The following is a 17,061-nucleotide window of genomic DNA, read 5'->3' as shown; positions in this document are numbered from 1 at the left end:
CCAGTAGTGTGTAAGACTCAGCGTACAAGAGAGAAATACCTCGGAGTATTGGTTGATCACAGGATGACTATGAGCTGCCAATGTGATATGGCCATTAAAAAACCTAATGCAGTTTTAGGATGCATCAGGCGAGGTATTTCCAGCAAAGATAAGGAGGTGTTAGTACCGTTATACAAGGCACTGTGAGACCGCATCTGGAATACTGTGTGCAGTTCTGGTCTCCCATGTTTAAGAAGGATAAATTCAAACTGGAACAGGTTCAGAGACGGGCTACTAGGATGATCCGAGGAATGGAAAACCTGTCTTATGAAAGGAGACTCAAAGAGCTTGGCTTGTTTAGCCTAACCAAAAGTAGGGTGAGGGGGGATATGATTGCTCTTTATAATTATATCAGAGGGATAAATATTAGGGAGGGAGAGGAATTATTTAAGCTTAGTACCAATGTGGACACAAGAACAAATGGATATAAACTGGACACTAGGAAGTTTAGACTTGAAATTAGACGAAGGTTTCTAACCATTAGAGGAGTGAAGTTCTGGAACAGCCTTCCAAGGGGAGTAGTGGGGGCAAAAGACATATCTGGCTTTAAGACTAAGCTTGATAAGTTTATGGAGGGGATGGTATGATGGGATAGCCTAATTTTGGCAATTAATTTGGCAATTGATCTTTGATTATCAGCAGGTAAATATGCCCAGTGGTCTGTGATGGGATGTTAGATGGGGTGGGATCTGAGTTACTACAGAGAATTCTTTCCTGGGTGTCTGGCTGGTGAGTCTTGCCCACATGCTCAGGGTTTAACTGATCGCCATATTTGGGGTTGGGAAGGAATTTTCCTCCAGGGCAGATTGGCAGAGGCCCTGGAGGTTTTTCGCCTTCCTCTGCAACATGGGGCACAAGTCACTTGCTGGAGGATTCTCTGCAGCTTGAGGTCTTCAAACCACAATTTGAGGACTTCAATAACTCAGACATAGGTTAGGGGTTTGTTATTGAAGCGGATGGGTGAGATTCTGTGGCCTGCATTGTGCAGGAGGTCAGACTAGATGATCATAATGGTCCCTTCTGACCTTAAAGTCTATGAGTCTACCTTCCCCAACTACTGAAAATAAGTTTTTGACTCTCTGTCCCAGACAGAGTTGGCAAATAGATTTTGCCAGACAAAAGGACGTAGATTCACCTGTCTGCCTTGATTTACATGAAGAATAAGCATTGTAAACCAGCACAATGGAAGTCTATTTGCATACTACATCAACATGAGGATGGTAAGCCAGTGCACTGGGGAATAAAGCACTGGGAAAGGGTGGGGGGGGTGTCATCCTTTCTCTAGGTTCAAAACAGTGGATTTTAGGGTATAAGAAGAAAGCAAAAGAACACCCCTTTTATCCCTCACCGAGGAAGCAAAAAGGACAGCGCCTTTTCCATTTATGACAGGAGGATCCCTGTTTTGTTGGTTGGAATTGCTGGGAGATTGCTTTAGGCGTGACAAGCTACTTTAGACAAAAGTTTAGCCTGTTAAAGTTGATTGTTTTCACTATATCTCTCTGCTGTGAAGTTATAAAGGACCTGATCCTGAGTTGTACCAGTCAAGCTGCGTGTACATTGTTCTTTTGGGGACAGCAAATCTGGTAATTTCTGTGAGTGTCCAATGAAAGGGGCTGGATACTACAGGAGGACACTTTCAGAGGGGCTGCAGTGCACCAACTGTTACCTGCAAGGGACAGCGAGGCCTGGCAGAGCCCTTTGCTTTTTAGCATATGCGCGGGTGGCACGTGACCAGGACACATCACCAAATTTGGTCTGCTGGTTGCATCATTCGCTTCCATAGCCTGGGCTGGGTACTGACGTGAACACTGATCCATGATTGTTTGGGTGATTAATAGACTGGTGGTGTCAGGGAGCTGATACACCGTTAAACACAAGCAAGTCTTTCTCTTGCTGAGGCAGGAGGGTAGCAAGATGAGTCCCAGTTCTGGGCACCCCAAGAAGAGTCACACTCTGTGTGGACCACCATCGCAAGAGGGGGCGAGACACACATTTTGCCAGTGGGTTTCACAGACATTTGCCGACAGTTGAGGATTGGAGACACTCAGGAATCTTGAGCTCCATTCCAGGCTCTCGTGGGAAGTGTTCGCTAGTAGGCACTGACTCTTTGGAGCATTCCCCCTCAAGTTTGATCTCCTCTGCCTGTCCCACCCAATCTATCCCTGAACGGTCTCTTCCCCACCCCAACTGCTTGTCCCAGTCCTTTTATCCTACCTCTCCAGTCCCAGAAATAATGTATATAACAAAATATATTGTGTTTTATTTTGATTTCATTTTAGTTGACAAGTTCAGAATTTTTGTTTTTAGACATACTCTAGGAAGAACAACCAAATTATCTCAGGACTGATTAACTTGTCTCACAATTCATATAGCAGAGAAAGATAAGCAGAAGGAAAAGTGGTTCATTTAATCCATTCTTCTTGCTAGCGTAGATTTGTTCCTTGCAGAATATTGTCTTATGCTTCATGGAGTCTAGTTATAAAGGTCTCAAGCACTTCTACTTCCCTCAAGTCCTTTTGCATGAAGCCATATATCTGCCGTGGATTGTATCAGTGGTGGAAGTGAGTGAATAATTGTTGTTGTTTTATAGATAGCCAAACCAAAAAATAAAATAAGGTAAATTTGATTAGTTTCTAACCAAACCTGATCTCCCCCCCCCCATTTTTCCCCCCTCACCAAAATGAAAAGACAAAACATATTCATTCAGGTTCATAGAATATCAGGGTTGGAAGGGTCCTCAGGAGGTCATCTAGTCCAACCCCCTGCTCAAAGCAGGACCAATCCCCAGACAGGCTTTGCTCCAGATCCCTAAATGGCCCCCACAAGCATTGAACTCACAACTCTGGGTTTAGCAGGCCAAAGGTGAAACCATTGAGCTCTCCCTCCCCCCAAACAAATGTTTTGTTGAACAAAACATTTTGAATGCCTCTTTGAATCAATGTTTGAAAATGAAATGCCAAAACAGTTCATTTTGAAAACACTGAAATGAAACTTCAACATTTCCTCCATATGTTTTCCTCCATTTTTTTGCTCAAACTATTTGCCGAGTTTGATCCAAATTTATGAATAGTTTCAGGAACCTGGAAATGTATTTTTTTTAGCAACTTTACTATTTGCTGAAAAAAAATCACCTTGCTCTAATCAGTGGAGTATTGTATTGTTCCGACTGCCCAGCTGGTGCTATAAGATCTTATGGAGAGCTATAAGAAAAAGGCTGTTGGGAAAAAAGGCCATTTTTCCATTTTATGGTTTTTAATTTTTCATGCATAAGTCTTAGGATTTATTTCTCTTTTATGGAGTCAGCAAATTCTTTGTTTAAGACAGAAAAAAGAACTGAGTAATAAAAATAAGGCATGGATCAGTTATTTTAAAAAAGAGCCTTGCACAATGTTCACAAATTATCTCACAAGTTTCTCCATCAGAACTTAAACTGTTTCATTTCTTTTAACACTTCCTGGACAGAATCAAAAAGGAAATAATATGTGCAATTTCCACGATTTGTAATCTGTTGAATATTCTTATAGCACATAAATTGCAAAGTGCTTTCATTTCCACTAGAGGGCAATAGATGCATGAGGGATTAATCTGTCTCATTCTAACACATACATTTCTATCTACCTAAACTAACTGATCATTTTGCATGTGAAACAAAACAGCCAAGATTTGGTTAAATGATCATTGTCTGTAAAATAGGCAACAAAACAAATTCAGATATTTCTGCAAAATGACAGATGACTTACACATTATTTTTACTGTATCCCAGCCAATATATCTTTTTTTTTTATTCTCTGCATAGCTTATGGCGCGAAAACAACATCACAAGAATGTGCAACAGATCAACTATAATATATGTACGAAATCCAATCCAAAATAATTGTTATTGCATGTTAGCAAGTTACTAGGTGATAACAGATGCAGTGGTAGACTTTAACGTTAGAAGCATGTATCTCCTTAAGCAGCTTATTGGGGGAGATGTTTTATTCTAAGATAGTTTTATAAATGCCATGGGGACAATGAAAGAATTCAAAAGTGGGGCAACGTTTTTCTCTGTGTTAAAGCAGAAAGACTTTCTTCAGAAAGGCTCCAATTCAACAAGGTTCTTAAGCACATATCTAATTTTAAGCAGATAAGGAGTCCCATCAAGTCACAAACTTAATGTCAGGTCCTGCTGATTATAAAACCAGCGCTACACTGATCTGTGAGAAACATTTGCTTAGAAAGGAAAGGGCAGGGGGAGAATGTACCTTTTTCACAAAAAGTTCCTGTCCAGCCTGCCGCACAAGTACAGGCTCCACTCACATGATCACAGGCAGCTCCATGCTGGCACTGACAGCTGTACTTGCAATTTGGGCCAAAGGTTCCCTTAGGGCAGCCTGGACAGAAAGAATAAAAGCTGTATGTTGAGCTGAATCTGGCCTAGATCCCTGTAGTACCATCGACGATCAGTTTGCGATTCTAAAGTACTTTTGAACCTTTTCTGTTCACAAGTGGACGACCAGCGTTTGTCTCTATACCCTGAAAACAGTTAACATTAGGTGTTCTCTTTGAGATGTTGGCTTCTGCAGGAAGCTTATGTTGCTTTATATCAAGGTATATTTTAAGGGGAAAGGGAGATCTGAGGGATGCAGTCAGTTCTGTATACTAGACAGGAAAACAACAAAGTGTAAAGTTGCAAAAATTGCAACTCCCAAATTCCTAGTTTCTGATTTGATGTGTACCACACGCTGGTTTAGGGTGACCAGACAGCAAATGTGAAAAATTGGGACAGGGGGTGGGGGGTAATAGGAGCCTATACAAGAAAAAGACCCAAAAATTGGGACTGTCCCTATAAAATCGGGACATCTGGTCACCCTACACTGGTTTAGACACACTTATTTGCCCAAATCGCATGAGAGCTCACCTGCTGGGATGGGGGTAAGCCATGCAGAATTCCTAATGTTACTCTTAAAACCCACTTCCTCCCCCCCCAACCAACATCTTTTTCTGCAATCCAGATTCCACAGTAGAACCTATGTGAGTGAGCGAGAATGTTAAACACGGTGACCTCCTCCAGAAAGCTCCAGACTGAAAGCTGCATGCCCTACTTACAGGCTCTGCTTGGAAAAATTCAAGCCAAAACATTACATCTGGGAGATGGATTAGAGACTTAGATTTTCATAGCAGTAATTGTCGGGAGTTTAAAGGAGAGACTGGTATCTCACTCACTATCTCAAGGAAAAAACACCACTTCAGCCTGTAAATAATATCCTCCAGGGCTATAGAAAAATTGATTAAAATAGGGCCAGTTGGCTAATTTACATTAGACACACTTTAGACAGAGCTGAATGGTAGTGATAGCTTAGCCTAGACACAATAATGCAGGATTTCTCTAGCAGTTTATAGGTCCTGCTAACTTATTTTGAAATGAGTTATGTAGAAATCTGCCAGATCCTTTTAAAAGGGAAGGATTTCAACATTTGTATTAACAAAGTCATTTTTAGGCAGTCTGGAAAATATCACGGAGCCCAAGAAACAACATGATGTGGCACCTTTGGGCTTTCAAAGCTGAATCTGTAACTAGAAGTACAATAAATAACTAGTTAGGTTAGGAATATCTAAGGCCCCTATCACTGTGGTATGCAAGTATCTTGACAAGGAGGCAAATGGGCATGCCCAACATCATATACAATATTTCATTCTCCTCCCCTTTTTAATCTGCCTTCCTCCTGGCGTTTCTCTCTCTCTTTTGTTTTATTCCTTTCTCCCATCATGAATTACATTGTGAATACATAAATACTTCCCACAAAACTAGTGTCAAGAGTAAAATATGGCAGCTGGACCTTGAAGCTGAATAATTTTAGGACCTATTATGGCATTTGTAGTTAGGGATGGCAAGATGGGGTGTTCAAATCTCATGCTTTAGAGAATCTTGCCCCTTACAGTAGTTCACATTGTATGATGTATATACAGCTGGTATTGCCTGAAGTGTATTTTGGGAAAGAGATTAGTATCAGGATATGGGCTATAATGCAGGGAGGATATCAGCATATCTATGTTTGTGTCCATTATGGACCTGTAAACCATGTCTATCCGCCTGAGCTCTAAAGGAGTTTAGGAAGAAAGGGCAAAAACCTTAAAATTTTATACAAGGGAGCAAAGATGCAGATATATGCAATTTAATCAGCCTAACATGAAGTGTAATTTCCAAAGTAGCTGTTCAATTCAAAACTATTCTGAAAATAACTCTCCTGGAATCCAAATGATTAATTAACCTGTCTAGCACTGCTGAAATCTGAGCCTCCTGAAAAATGTGCATTCTCCTGTCTATGGAGACCTCCAACGCGGATGCCTTCCTAAAAATAAACAAAAGGAAAAACAATTTTTGACCTTGATCACCGCGAATTCCCCACTTTGATGCTTTTGCACTTACTCTGCTCACAGTGTTTCCCAGAGTATCCTGCTTCACAGAAACAAATCCCAGTGACTGGGTCACAGCTACCATCGCTGTTATTGCAGACACACAAGCTTTCGCAGCGCTCTCCCCAATAGCCAGCATCACAAGCTGCAAAGCAACACAACAAGATTTGCACGAGACTGAACTGCACGCTTGAGGTAGCAGGCAGCGTTATATTTGGATGGGAGATTTTGAAAATAGGTACAATGGCCAACATTCTCAAACCCAGATGCTTAGGGCCAGATCCTCTGCTGGGTAAACAGGCGTAGGTCCATCGAAGTGCATAGTCAAGAATCAATGACTGGAAGTTAAAAGCCAGCCATATTTCAAATTAGAAATAAAGCATACAGAGAAGGTGATTACAAATTGGAACACACTACCAAGGGAAGTGGTGGATTCTCCATCTTTTGAACTCTTCAGATCAGGACTGAATGCTTTTCTGGAAGAAATGCTTTAGTCAAATAAGTTTTGGGGCTGAATACAAATGTAATTAGATGAAATCCTATGGCCTGTGTTATACAGGAGATTAGCCTAGATGATCCAATAGTCCCTTTTGGCCTTAAAAATCTATGAATCTGTGAATTTCAAATGAAGTCAATGGGTGATGCATTTACTCAGCATTTCTGAAAATCAGGACACTGATTTGAATGCTTAAATGTAGACTTAGGTGACTAATTCTAGACACTCGAGTTTGTAACTTTGGCCACTGTTACTTTGCATAAGGCTTATTCATTTTTGTGCAGAGAGAAGTTCTCACTTTGGTAGAAATTTTTCATTTTTTAGAAAAAAAATACATTTAATTGGGGAAAAAGACACCCTTTGCACTTTCTTTTTTACTTTCCTCTGGAAAAAGGAGAGACTTTTTTAAAGAAAGTTTTTCCCACTCCAAAATGAAACAGATTTCTGAAAGTTTGAAGTTTTCAGTCCAAAAAAATGAAAATTTTCATGGAACATTTTGAATTAGATGAAAAAGTTTCATTTCTTTTGAAATTCGATGCGAAATGTATTTTCCTTTTTTTGACCACTCTGTTGCGTACTGACCCAAAAAGGGAGGACACATTTCAATTTGCCGGAAACATATGTATTATGTTTCAACAGGAAACATAATACTTTGAGTTTTCCCTGGGTTCCTGGGAAAGGTTGAAAGTTCCTTCACAAACCCCACTCTCAATTTTGCCAATATTTTCAGCAGAGAAAAATCACCCATTGCTTTAAGAGACGGGGTGGAATTTATCAAAACCAGAAGCAAAATGACTGCAAAATCAATGGCAAAAATTTGCCACAAAGTTTCAGTTTCATTGGAAAATATTTAGCACAAGCGGAAGTAATGGAGACTTGCCACAATCTGTGCATTATCAGAACTGCTGTGGTTCTAAAATCATCCTTGTCGAATCAGCATGATAGTTTACCAGCCCAGAAACAAAATCTATTCCATTTTACAACGATGTTGATGATGATAAAAAAAATGAATAGTGTGTTACTGCAGCTGGGCATGTGCGACAGTCAATGGGGTTTAGATTCCCAAGTGTCTAAATCCCTTTTGAAAATGATATGTAGCCTCCTAAATCAGTTAGGCATTGCTACGCTGAGCACAGCAATGCCTAAATAGTTTAACAATTTATGCCTCAGTTCCCCATCCTTAAAATAAGAATAATAGCACTTTTTCCTAACTCACCAGGGAGTTGTGTGGATAAATACATTAAAGATTGGGAAGCACTTTGAGATCTACTGTTGAAAAGCTCTATATAAGAGCTAGGTATTATTATTGTACTGTGTTGTAAGAGAGAGCAGAATTTCACACAGCATTTATATTCACAAGTTAGGGAGTGACATTACGCCACAAAACCATCTGTGCTGCTCACTTGTTGAGATAAGTCTTCCCTCCAGACAAAGTGAAAGATTGGGAATTAATCTTAAAACTAAGCTGTATTGAAAATGAAAAACAAAACTGGCTGTCAGTCAAAATGCTGATGGCACAGACGGTGTTCAGAAAATTGATGCATAGTGTTAAAATAGGTGCTTATATGAACACTTTGTGCTTCATCAGTCATCTATTTCAATACTATGAACATAGATAATTACGGATTATCACCACCCAGGCTGTATAAACCTATAAATACACAATTTCAGAAGCAATAAGATTAGCAAAAAATATATTAAAAAAGTTTAATAGTCTGAGAACAAGTCTAAGAACAAACAGAGCTTTGGTTCCCTTGGTTTCCATTGAAGTTTATGAAAGACGGCACATATTGAGTACAGAGGATACATTTCTGACTTACGACGTTTGCAGTCATGGCCACTCCAGCCAGAAGAACATGTGCACTCTCCGGTAACATGGTGACACTGAGCATTGCTATTACAGCTGCACTGCAAGAGGCAGTTTTGCCCATAGTAACCATTTGGGCAGGCTGAAAACAAACAGACAGATGGTATTTTTCACCTAGATATTAACTCAAGCATGGGCTGCCATTTCAAATGAGACAGCAACAACTTCACTTGTTCTGCCCTCCTTCTGCCTTCTGAATCAGGTATTAACCGAAAACAGAAAATAAAAACAAAAATGAGTGAAATATCAGCAGTTTATATACTCAGAGAGCAGAGCCTAATAAAGCCTAATCCTGTACATTGGGAGTCACTCAACTGACTTAGTGGAGTTGCTTCATAAACTTCATAGCATGTCCAACAAATCAGTTAGTTAATGGAAATATGGAAAGGGACCCTCCTGCTGAAATGGGGAGTGCACAAGCCCAAACCCTGAATTATGAACGTCAGTGATATTCATGGCCAAAGTTGAATGACATATTTAATAGTAGGAGTTGGGACAATGCTCTCCCTAAGAGGGGGACGTGGAGCTGGAGTGGGCCCAAAGGTGCCTGTTGTTTGGTGGCAGCCCTTACCTCTGGTAGATCCCCAAGATCCATGCAGGATATAAGGAGGGGTCAATCCCCACATTCTTCTGTAGGGCTGGAGGGGCAAACTCAACTCCCAGTGGAAGAATACAGGGGGACGCTATAATCCCCCACTCCCTCTTTAAGTGTTTCAGTTGCAATTGAAGTCCTCTGTTTAGTCACAGAATCAGTACATCATAGGCAGCACTGCTACAACGTCTCCCATACTATCCGGCCAAACTGCTCAAATTCAGATCTGGACTGAATCATTTTGGGGTAGATTGTATCCTATTTTGCCCATGATCTCGCAACTGAGGGAGCCAACTAAATGCCAAATGTGCCTATTGATGCCATATGGTAGCAGTTTTGTGATGTGGCCACCTATCCATCAGGGCTTAGAGTGAGACCACCAAACGGCCACCAGGTGGGAATGACTTTCCTTCAAGACCAACATAAACTACATTTGAATTGGTGACCAGAAGTCAAAGGCTGTGTTACCTTATGGCTGAGATTTTCAAAAGACCATAAGGAAGCTAGATACCCAACTCCCATTGGAAATTAGCCTATTTTACTTTTAGTGCGGTCAGGTACTGAGCACTTTCTCTCTGCCTAGAATATTGCCATACAGTAGGTCTGATGGTTCCATGATTATTTGGTGCAGCTGTTTAGTTCATCACTTGGATTCCTCTCTAATCTCTCTGTGTCTGGCAAACACCATAAATCCATCCTGGTCAATTTGTAATGCATTTGAAACTTTGATTAGCATATCCTAATACAGCAAATATCTTATAAAATAGACAGAAGGTAAAAAAATCAATGCTCAGACTGATTTCTCTGTTGACTTTCTTTTTATTGACCAGTGCAGTTTGATGACTTACGTAGGTAACAGGATTTCCCAGTGTACCCCAGAGGGCAGTCACAGATTCCAGTCTCTTTGTTACACTTCCCTCCATTTTCACAGGTCTCGCAGAAGAACTGACAGTCTACTCCCCACAGACCATCAGGGCAATCTATAAGAAACAAGAAAGAAGAGCACTGAACCATTTGTTATCTCAAGACAGTTGCAGATTTCAGCTGTTACCGAAGGGAATTTAAAAAATAAATAAAGCTGAGTTGGAAAGAGAATTATCTCTATGGATCGACAGCTCTTCCGTAACAAACCCCCCAAAGAAATCAACACAATATTGTATTGCAGCTCTTTGAGAAAACATCTGAGAGACACAGAGGCTCACTTCCAACTTCCATCACAAAAGGCCTATATTTCTGTGTGGTTTGCAATACAATAATGTTCTGATTGGTTTGGATGTATCTGAAGAGTGGGTTGCACTGCACAGAAGAGGAAAAGGAGAACCTCAATTAGAAGACAGATTTTTGGGGGTGGGAGGGGAAAACAGCCACAGACTATAGAACCACACTCTACATTTCCAGCAGCAATGGGGCCAGAGTCAGAAAGGAAGGAGCTAGGTAGGGATCCGAGCTTGAGGAAAAGAGATGGGTGTTCATGTGTGGGATTTGGTTTGGGCTGATTTCTAATTTCCAATTTTCTCTTCTCGATGGATAGGAATGACACTCCACTGACCTCTGACCTTCTCCTTCAGTGAACGTTTGTGAAGCATCAGGAATCCAAGCAGGGGTACACACATCTCAGAATTACAGGTATTATTGGTCTGGGGAAGTCCATCAGAAAATGAGAAGTGGGAATGTGTGTGAAAGAATCAGTTATAACAGCAGTTCTCTGCACTACCATACTGCTTTCCATCTGAGGATATCAAAGCGCTTTATCAATATTAATGCCCAGCACCTCTGTGAGATATATCATTATCCCCATTTTATGAGGTGGAACTGGAGGCACACAAGGTAGTCGATGACTGGGATGGGAGCAGAACCCAGATTTCTCAGCTCCTTATCCTTTTGTTAGCCATAAGGCCATATTTTTTGATTTATGAGGCAGCAATTCAGCGGTCTCAGTCGAGTGGATAGATGTCCTCATCACGAGGGCAACAGCCAAGGCCTGAAGTAAGAAGTGGAAGCAGGGTTTTCTATGACTGTTGCCAGCGGCAGCAGCTTCATGTTCTTGTCCCTTCCCCATCCCTATGCCTTGTTTCGCCCTTCCACCCACCACTGAAGTTATTTCCCCTTCTTCCCTATGCTATTACTCCCTCACCTGTTCCTTCCCCCCTTTCCCTTACTGGTTTCTGGATGGCTAAGGGGGATACTCAGGCCCTCTTTCCATATTGTCTCTGAGCTCTGCACTTGTTCCCTGCTGCTCCCTCAGCAGCTGCAGGAGCAGCAGACATGAACCAGGCAGGAGGCACTGCGTACACAGCAGCACAGACCTGCTGACAGCTTGAGTCTAGAACAACGGCCCTATCTAGCACCAGCCCTGCCCCTTACACAAATCACCATGACAACTGGCACCTCTATTGGTAGTCTTAGCAGAGATAATGGAATGAATGGGTAGGGTGACCGAACTAACTCCTACCGCTTTGGAGTGAATTCCATGGAGTCTGGATGAAGTCCACGTGGATACATGAGCTTGCCCATCTTTATTCCAGTTTTTATGGACACTAGAATTACTTAACTTCTTCCCAGTCTCCCCATTCCAACTCCGCAAAGGATAAGGTTTGGGGTTCGCTGCACAATGATCTATCCAAGCATCAAGCATACCTTGATCACACGCAGCACCAGTTCTGCCAGCAGGGCACATGCACTGCCCCGTCTTTGAGTCGCACAGGCCTCCTGCACAGCCACAGCTCTGCCTGCAGTTCACACCAAACTTCCCTGGGCTACAGGCTGTTCAAAAGAAGCCAGAGGATGTGGACTGTGGTTAGGGTGACCAGATGTCCCGATTTTATAGGGACAGTCCCGATTTTGGGTTTTTTTTCTTATATAGGCTCCTATTACCCTCCACCCCCCTGTCCCGATTTTTTACACTTGCTGTCCTGTCACCCTAACTGTGGTTATCATAACAAAACATTCTGAAATGTTAGAAAGCATCACCAACAGCAATTTTAATCTAGGTAGCACTGCTATAGAGTGATCTATTTTAGTGCCAGTGTCTCAGTGATTTGTGATCTTTAATTAACTGTGCAATAAAACTCTGGAAAATCTAGGCCTGAAGCTTTAAAAGGAAATATTAAGTTACTTGGAGCCATAATAAGTATTCTTAATGACCCTCAATCTTTTATCCTCATTTTAGGTGGCAGGCAGGATGATCCTGCACTTCCTTCCAATTGTCCATCTCTGGAAGAATGCCATTGGACAGAGAACCAGCCTCTTGTTCAGGGATTAAAATGAGCTGCTACATTATTTATTTATATTTTCCACTCATTTCTCATACCAGTGGGAGTCTGTAGGCTTTAGCGGATGCAATATATTCAGCACTTATTGAATTTCAAATGAAAGGAGGAATAGAATCTTCACTTCACTTCTCCAAGCTCTGTGCTCTTTCCTATACCCATAATCTGCCACAGAGCTAACATTCCCTCCCAGTGTAGAAAGTCGGAAAGTGGCTCTCTCCAGGTCTGATGGTCGATTATGCTGCCTAGATGCCCTAGTATCTGAGCCCATCACCACCATCATACACCAGAGGTCAAATTTACCACTGGCATCAGTATACACAACTACAATTGGCTTCAATGGCTACAATTGGCATGCCTACTTGTGTCATTAACAATTTAGCATAATACCTAGATTTTTGGTATTTAAACTTGGGTTTCCCAGGGCTGAATTTCTCAATCCACTTTTAACCTCCCTTTGAAATATGCATCCAGGTACCTACATAAATGGCACCTTTCTCCATGGAAACCCGGTGGGCATGGATGCTTGCAGTCTCCAGTCTCCTGGTCACATAAAGCATCAGCAGGACAGTTGCACTTCAGATTACAGCCAGCTCCATAAAAGCCAGGCGTACACTCTGAAAAATGCGAGTGCACAAAGAACGTATGTTAGAACAAAGGAGTCACTGAGAAAATTGAAACAAGAGTCGCTAGATAATTTGGCAGAAAAGACATTTGACATAGAAATGCAAACTTTAAAAGAAAATATAATTGATAATCTAGCTGTATTCACTATTGCATAAATTTAAACATTTACATTAAACACATGGGATGCCCTCCAAACACCATCCAAAATACACAGTCACATACTGGATAAGGACATGTTTAAATACAGATTTCAATGTCAGCCTAAGATTAGCACAGCAGAGGGTTTTCATAACAGTAGAACAGAACAAAAGAGTCAAAGGGACAATTTCTGCTCTGTGATACTCCCATGCATCACTTACTGACATCAGTGGGAGTTTTGTGCATACAATCAAGGGCAGAATACAGTTCTAATTTCCTGTCACTTAACCAGTGCAGCAGTTCAGTAGAGTTGCACGTGGTTTGAGAGGAGAATTTGACCCTCAGAGTACACTTTCCACTACATTCTGTCTCACTGTGTAGTGCCTATACAATGGGTCTCTAATCCATGATTGGGGCCTCCAGAATTTCTACATTAAAAACAAATAATTATAGTAACAACAACAACAACAACAGACCTAGCTGATACCAGAGAACAAAGCACACAAATTGCTTGAATTCATGAGAAACAGCTGCTGAAAGTGCCTGTATAATTCAGTCTACTTATTCTCTTGATGTTATTACTTCTGATACCCGAAAACGCTTGCCTTCATATACTCTTCTGCTTGGGTGCCTTTGTACAGAGTTCAGAGGTGAAAGAATGGGCATGTTTTGATTAGATCCTTAGGCAAGAGGACTAAGGATATTTAATAATTATCACTATTATTATTCCCCACCCACCCCCAACCCCATCAAAATACTATAGCATAAGAATTCAAGGGGGAATGTGAAGCAAGTATCTTTATTGCATTACTGCATTAACTGTCCACAGATGATTATGAAGACACTCAGATGTGATTGTAGAATACAATTTCCTTTGCACTATCCACAAAAAGTACAAAGGGAGAAATTAAAAAGCTGCAAAACTGATCTAGTAGCACACTGCCACAATCATTCACAAAAAGTTTGGCTGCCTCAAAATACAGCTTGGGGCTCTAAAATCACTGTCTGTGTAAAAAAATCCCTGGGGTAAAATCTTGACCCTATTGAAGTCAATAGCAAAACTCCTATTATCTTCAATTATGTCAGGTTTCCATCCCAAGTGCCAGTTGCTCAGGTTAAAACAGCTGGGCAGTTTCTACCCTCATTTATACTCCTGCAACCTCAGTGAAGCCAAATGTCCACCTGGCTCTGCAGTAGGAAAAATACAGAGAAACAACTGGCAGACTACATTAGAGTTTGGTGCAATGCAAGACTGCATGTGAGAGGAGCAATGAGATGTAATAAAGAGAAACAGGACTTTCCAGAAAGAAAAGGATCAGTGGTAGATTATACCTTTCTGGCACTTGTTCCCTTGATAACCTAGTTTGCAGGTGCAAGTACCATTTCTGGCATTGCATGCCAGAGTGTTCTCCTTGACACACTGACATTCGTCTGAACAGCCAGCTCCAAAGGCCCATTTGGGACAAGCTGCAACCAGATGAAATGGAATTGTTAATTTTGCAATTACACATGACTTCTTTTAGAATGTCTACACACAGATCTGCAGAGAGTGCTATTGATGTAAAACAAAACGTTCACTGTACTTCTGCGCAAATATAAACATTCACAAGCGCTCAGGTGTGTACACGAGCATGTGTGTATGTAAAATACAGTTTACATAATTCTTGTATTAACTAATTCGTTTTATTTTGGGCAATGTGAAGTGAATGTAATAATCAGAAATGTTCAAAAGTAGAGCTAGTTGCAATCTTTTGAACAAAACTGATTTTGGGTCAAAAATTAAAGTTTTAATGAAAAAGTACTGGTAATTTCCCCCCATTTTTCTATTTTAAAAAAACCACAGAAACTTTACATGACAAAAATAGCCTGCTTGTTTTTCATTTTTCATTCTCTCACTTGGCAGTCTTTATTTTCACAGTATCAGAGGGGTAGCCGTGTTAGTCTGGATCTGTAAAAAGCAACAAAGAGTCCTGTGACATCTTACAGACTAACAGACGTATCGGAGCATAAGCTTTCGTGGGTGAATACCCACTTCATCAGACATTGGTCTTCTTCACATTCAGTAATTGTTCATCTTCTCTTTCTTTTCTTTTCACATCTGTTCTGTTATCATTAGCGTTCTCTTTCTTCTACACGTGTGTTCCATCTCTGTATTTCTCTACTCTTTTTTTATGTTCAGTTGTTAAGTCTTAATTATTTTGTGTTTGTTCAGGTCTCAGCCACTGGAACTTACTTTCTTTTCTGAGTTCAGCTGTTGGTCATTGTACCTTTCACCTTTATTGTTTTTGACTGTTGGTTACTCTGCCTCTCTTCTCCTTCCAGTGCTCAGTCACTGTGCCCCTCTTATTTCCCTGTGGTCAGTCACTGGTCTTTGTTCTTCGGGAGTTTGTTTTTTTGGGGGTTGAAGAGCCAGTTTTGTTTGGTCAACGTAGTGATGAGGTAAGATAAAAAAAGCAGTTTCAAAAAAAGAAAACCCTTTATTTTAGTACAATTCTTATTTTGAAAATAAATAAAAAAATCACAAAACATTTGAAATGTAAAAAATGGTTCTGTTTTAAATACCAATAGATGAAAATAGTTCTGAAATATTGAAAGTTCTCAAGAAATATTTTTTGGTTTTCTACCATCTCTAGTTCCAGCTCCAGACAAACCCCAGCCCTAGCCCACCAGCCAGCCCTGACCCAGGGCCCAACCCTAACTCTGGCCTTCCAGATAACCTTGACCTTGATACTAACCCTGCCCAGGGGCCACCGGCCAGCCCCAACCCTAAACCTAGTCACCAGATGGCACTAACCCTAACTCAGCTTCGTACATGACCTGGTACCTGCCCTATCCCTAGCCTTGGGCCATCCACCAATCCCAATCCCAGCTCCAACCTGAGTCAAGCCCCACAATCTAGCCCTAACCTTAACCTTAACCATGACCTGGTCCAAAGCTAACAGTAGCCCAGGAATACTAACTCTAACCCATTATTTGAGCCAGCCTGAACCCAAACCTAACCACATACTTGCTCCAGCACTAAATCTAGCCCTAGCCTTTACCTATAATCTGGTCCCAGCTCTAAGTGTAAAGATCAGTGAAAATTACACAACACTTCCCTGGGCTTGTTAAACATTATCTGCTGTTATATGCCCTGAATTAGCAAGGCACTTAAGCACGAGCCAAACTTAAGCACATTGGGCTACACATTTTTAAATAACCTGTTGAATTACATCCTTGTAGAAATGTGTTGAGAGACTTTTTACTCCTAATGCGCCCTGCATGTTTTAAATAAATAGTTTAGAAAAATCATTGAGACTTACTTAGATGGCAGAAGCGACCATATAACCCTGGGTCACACAGACAGGCTCCATAGAGTCTATGGCAATAGCCATTGTTGGCACAGTTACATTTCTTGGTACAGTTCTTCCCAAAGAATCCTTTTGGACAGCCTAGTGGGTGCACAAATAAACACAGCAATTGATGGGCAATACGGTACCAAGCTTTTGCTATAAAATACCACACCAGCTTCTCTTGGCATACTTTCTACAGCAAATATATTGAGGAAAAAAGATGGTCTTCTGGTTAAGATACTGGATTGGCATTTGGGAGATCTGGGTCCGATACCTGGCTCTGCCACAGTCTTCCTCTTTGACTT

The 17,061-nt window shown here is 41.1% G+C and overlaps 1 protein-coding gene across 1 annotated transcript in view; it reads right to left on the bottom strand.

Annotated features, from left to right (window-relative positions):
• The window catches only part of LOC123377276 (multiple epidermal growth factor-like domains protein 6), a 269,454-nt gene that overhangs the window by 34,853 nt on the left and 217,540 nt on the right, over nucleotides 1-17,061 (bottom strand). Inside the window, exons 16-23 of the mRNA XM_045029959.1 lie at nucleotides 16,727-16,855; nucleotides 14,757-14,891; nucleotides 13,142-13,276; nucleotides 12,028-12,153; nucleotides 10,239-10,370; nucleotides 8,752-8,880; nucleotides 6,449-6,580; nucleotides 4,284-4,412 (exon numbers count right to left, since the gene is read on the bottom strand). Of these exons, the coding sequence (XP_044885894.1) occupies nucleotides 4,284-4,412; nucleotides 6,449-6,580; nucleotides 8,752-8,880; nucleotides 10,239-10,370; nucleotides 12,028-12,153; nucleotides 13,142-13,276; nucleotides 14,757-14,891; nucleotides 16,727-16,855 (1,047 nt within the window). The remainder of the gene's footprint in view (nucleotides 1-4,283; nucleotides 4,413-6,448; nucleotides 6,581-8,751; nucleotides 8,881-10,238; nucleotides 10,371-12,027; nucleotides 12,154-13,141; nucleotides 13,277-14,756; nucleotides 14,892-16,726; nucleotides 16,856-17,061) is intronic.

This window comes from Mauremys mutica, chromosome 9 (genome assembly GCF_020497125.1).
Source record: "Mauremys mutica isolate MM-2020 ecotype Southern chromosome 9, ASM2049712v1, whole genome shotgun sequence".
Classification (NCBI taxonomy): domain Eukaryota; kingdom Metazoa; phylum Chordata; order Testudines; family Geoemydidae; genus Mauremys; species Mauremys mutica.
The sequence above is the reverse complement of the archived record's forward strand: the minus strand, read 5'-3'. Positions and strand labels throughout refer to the sequence as shown.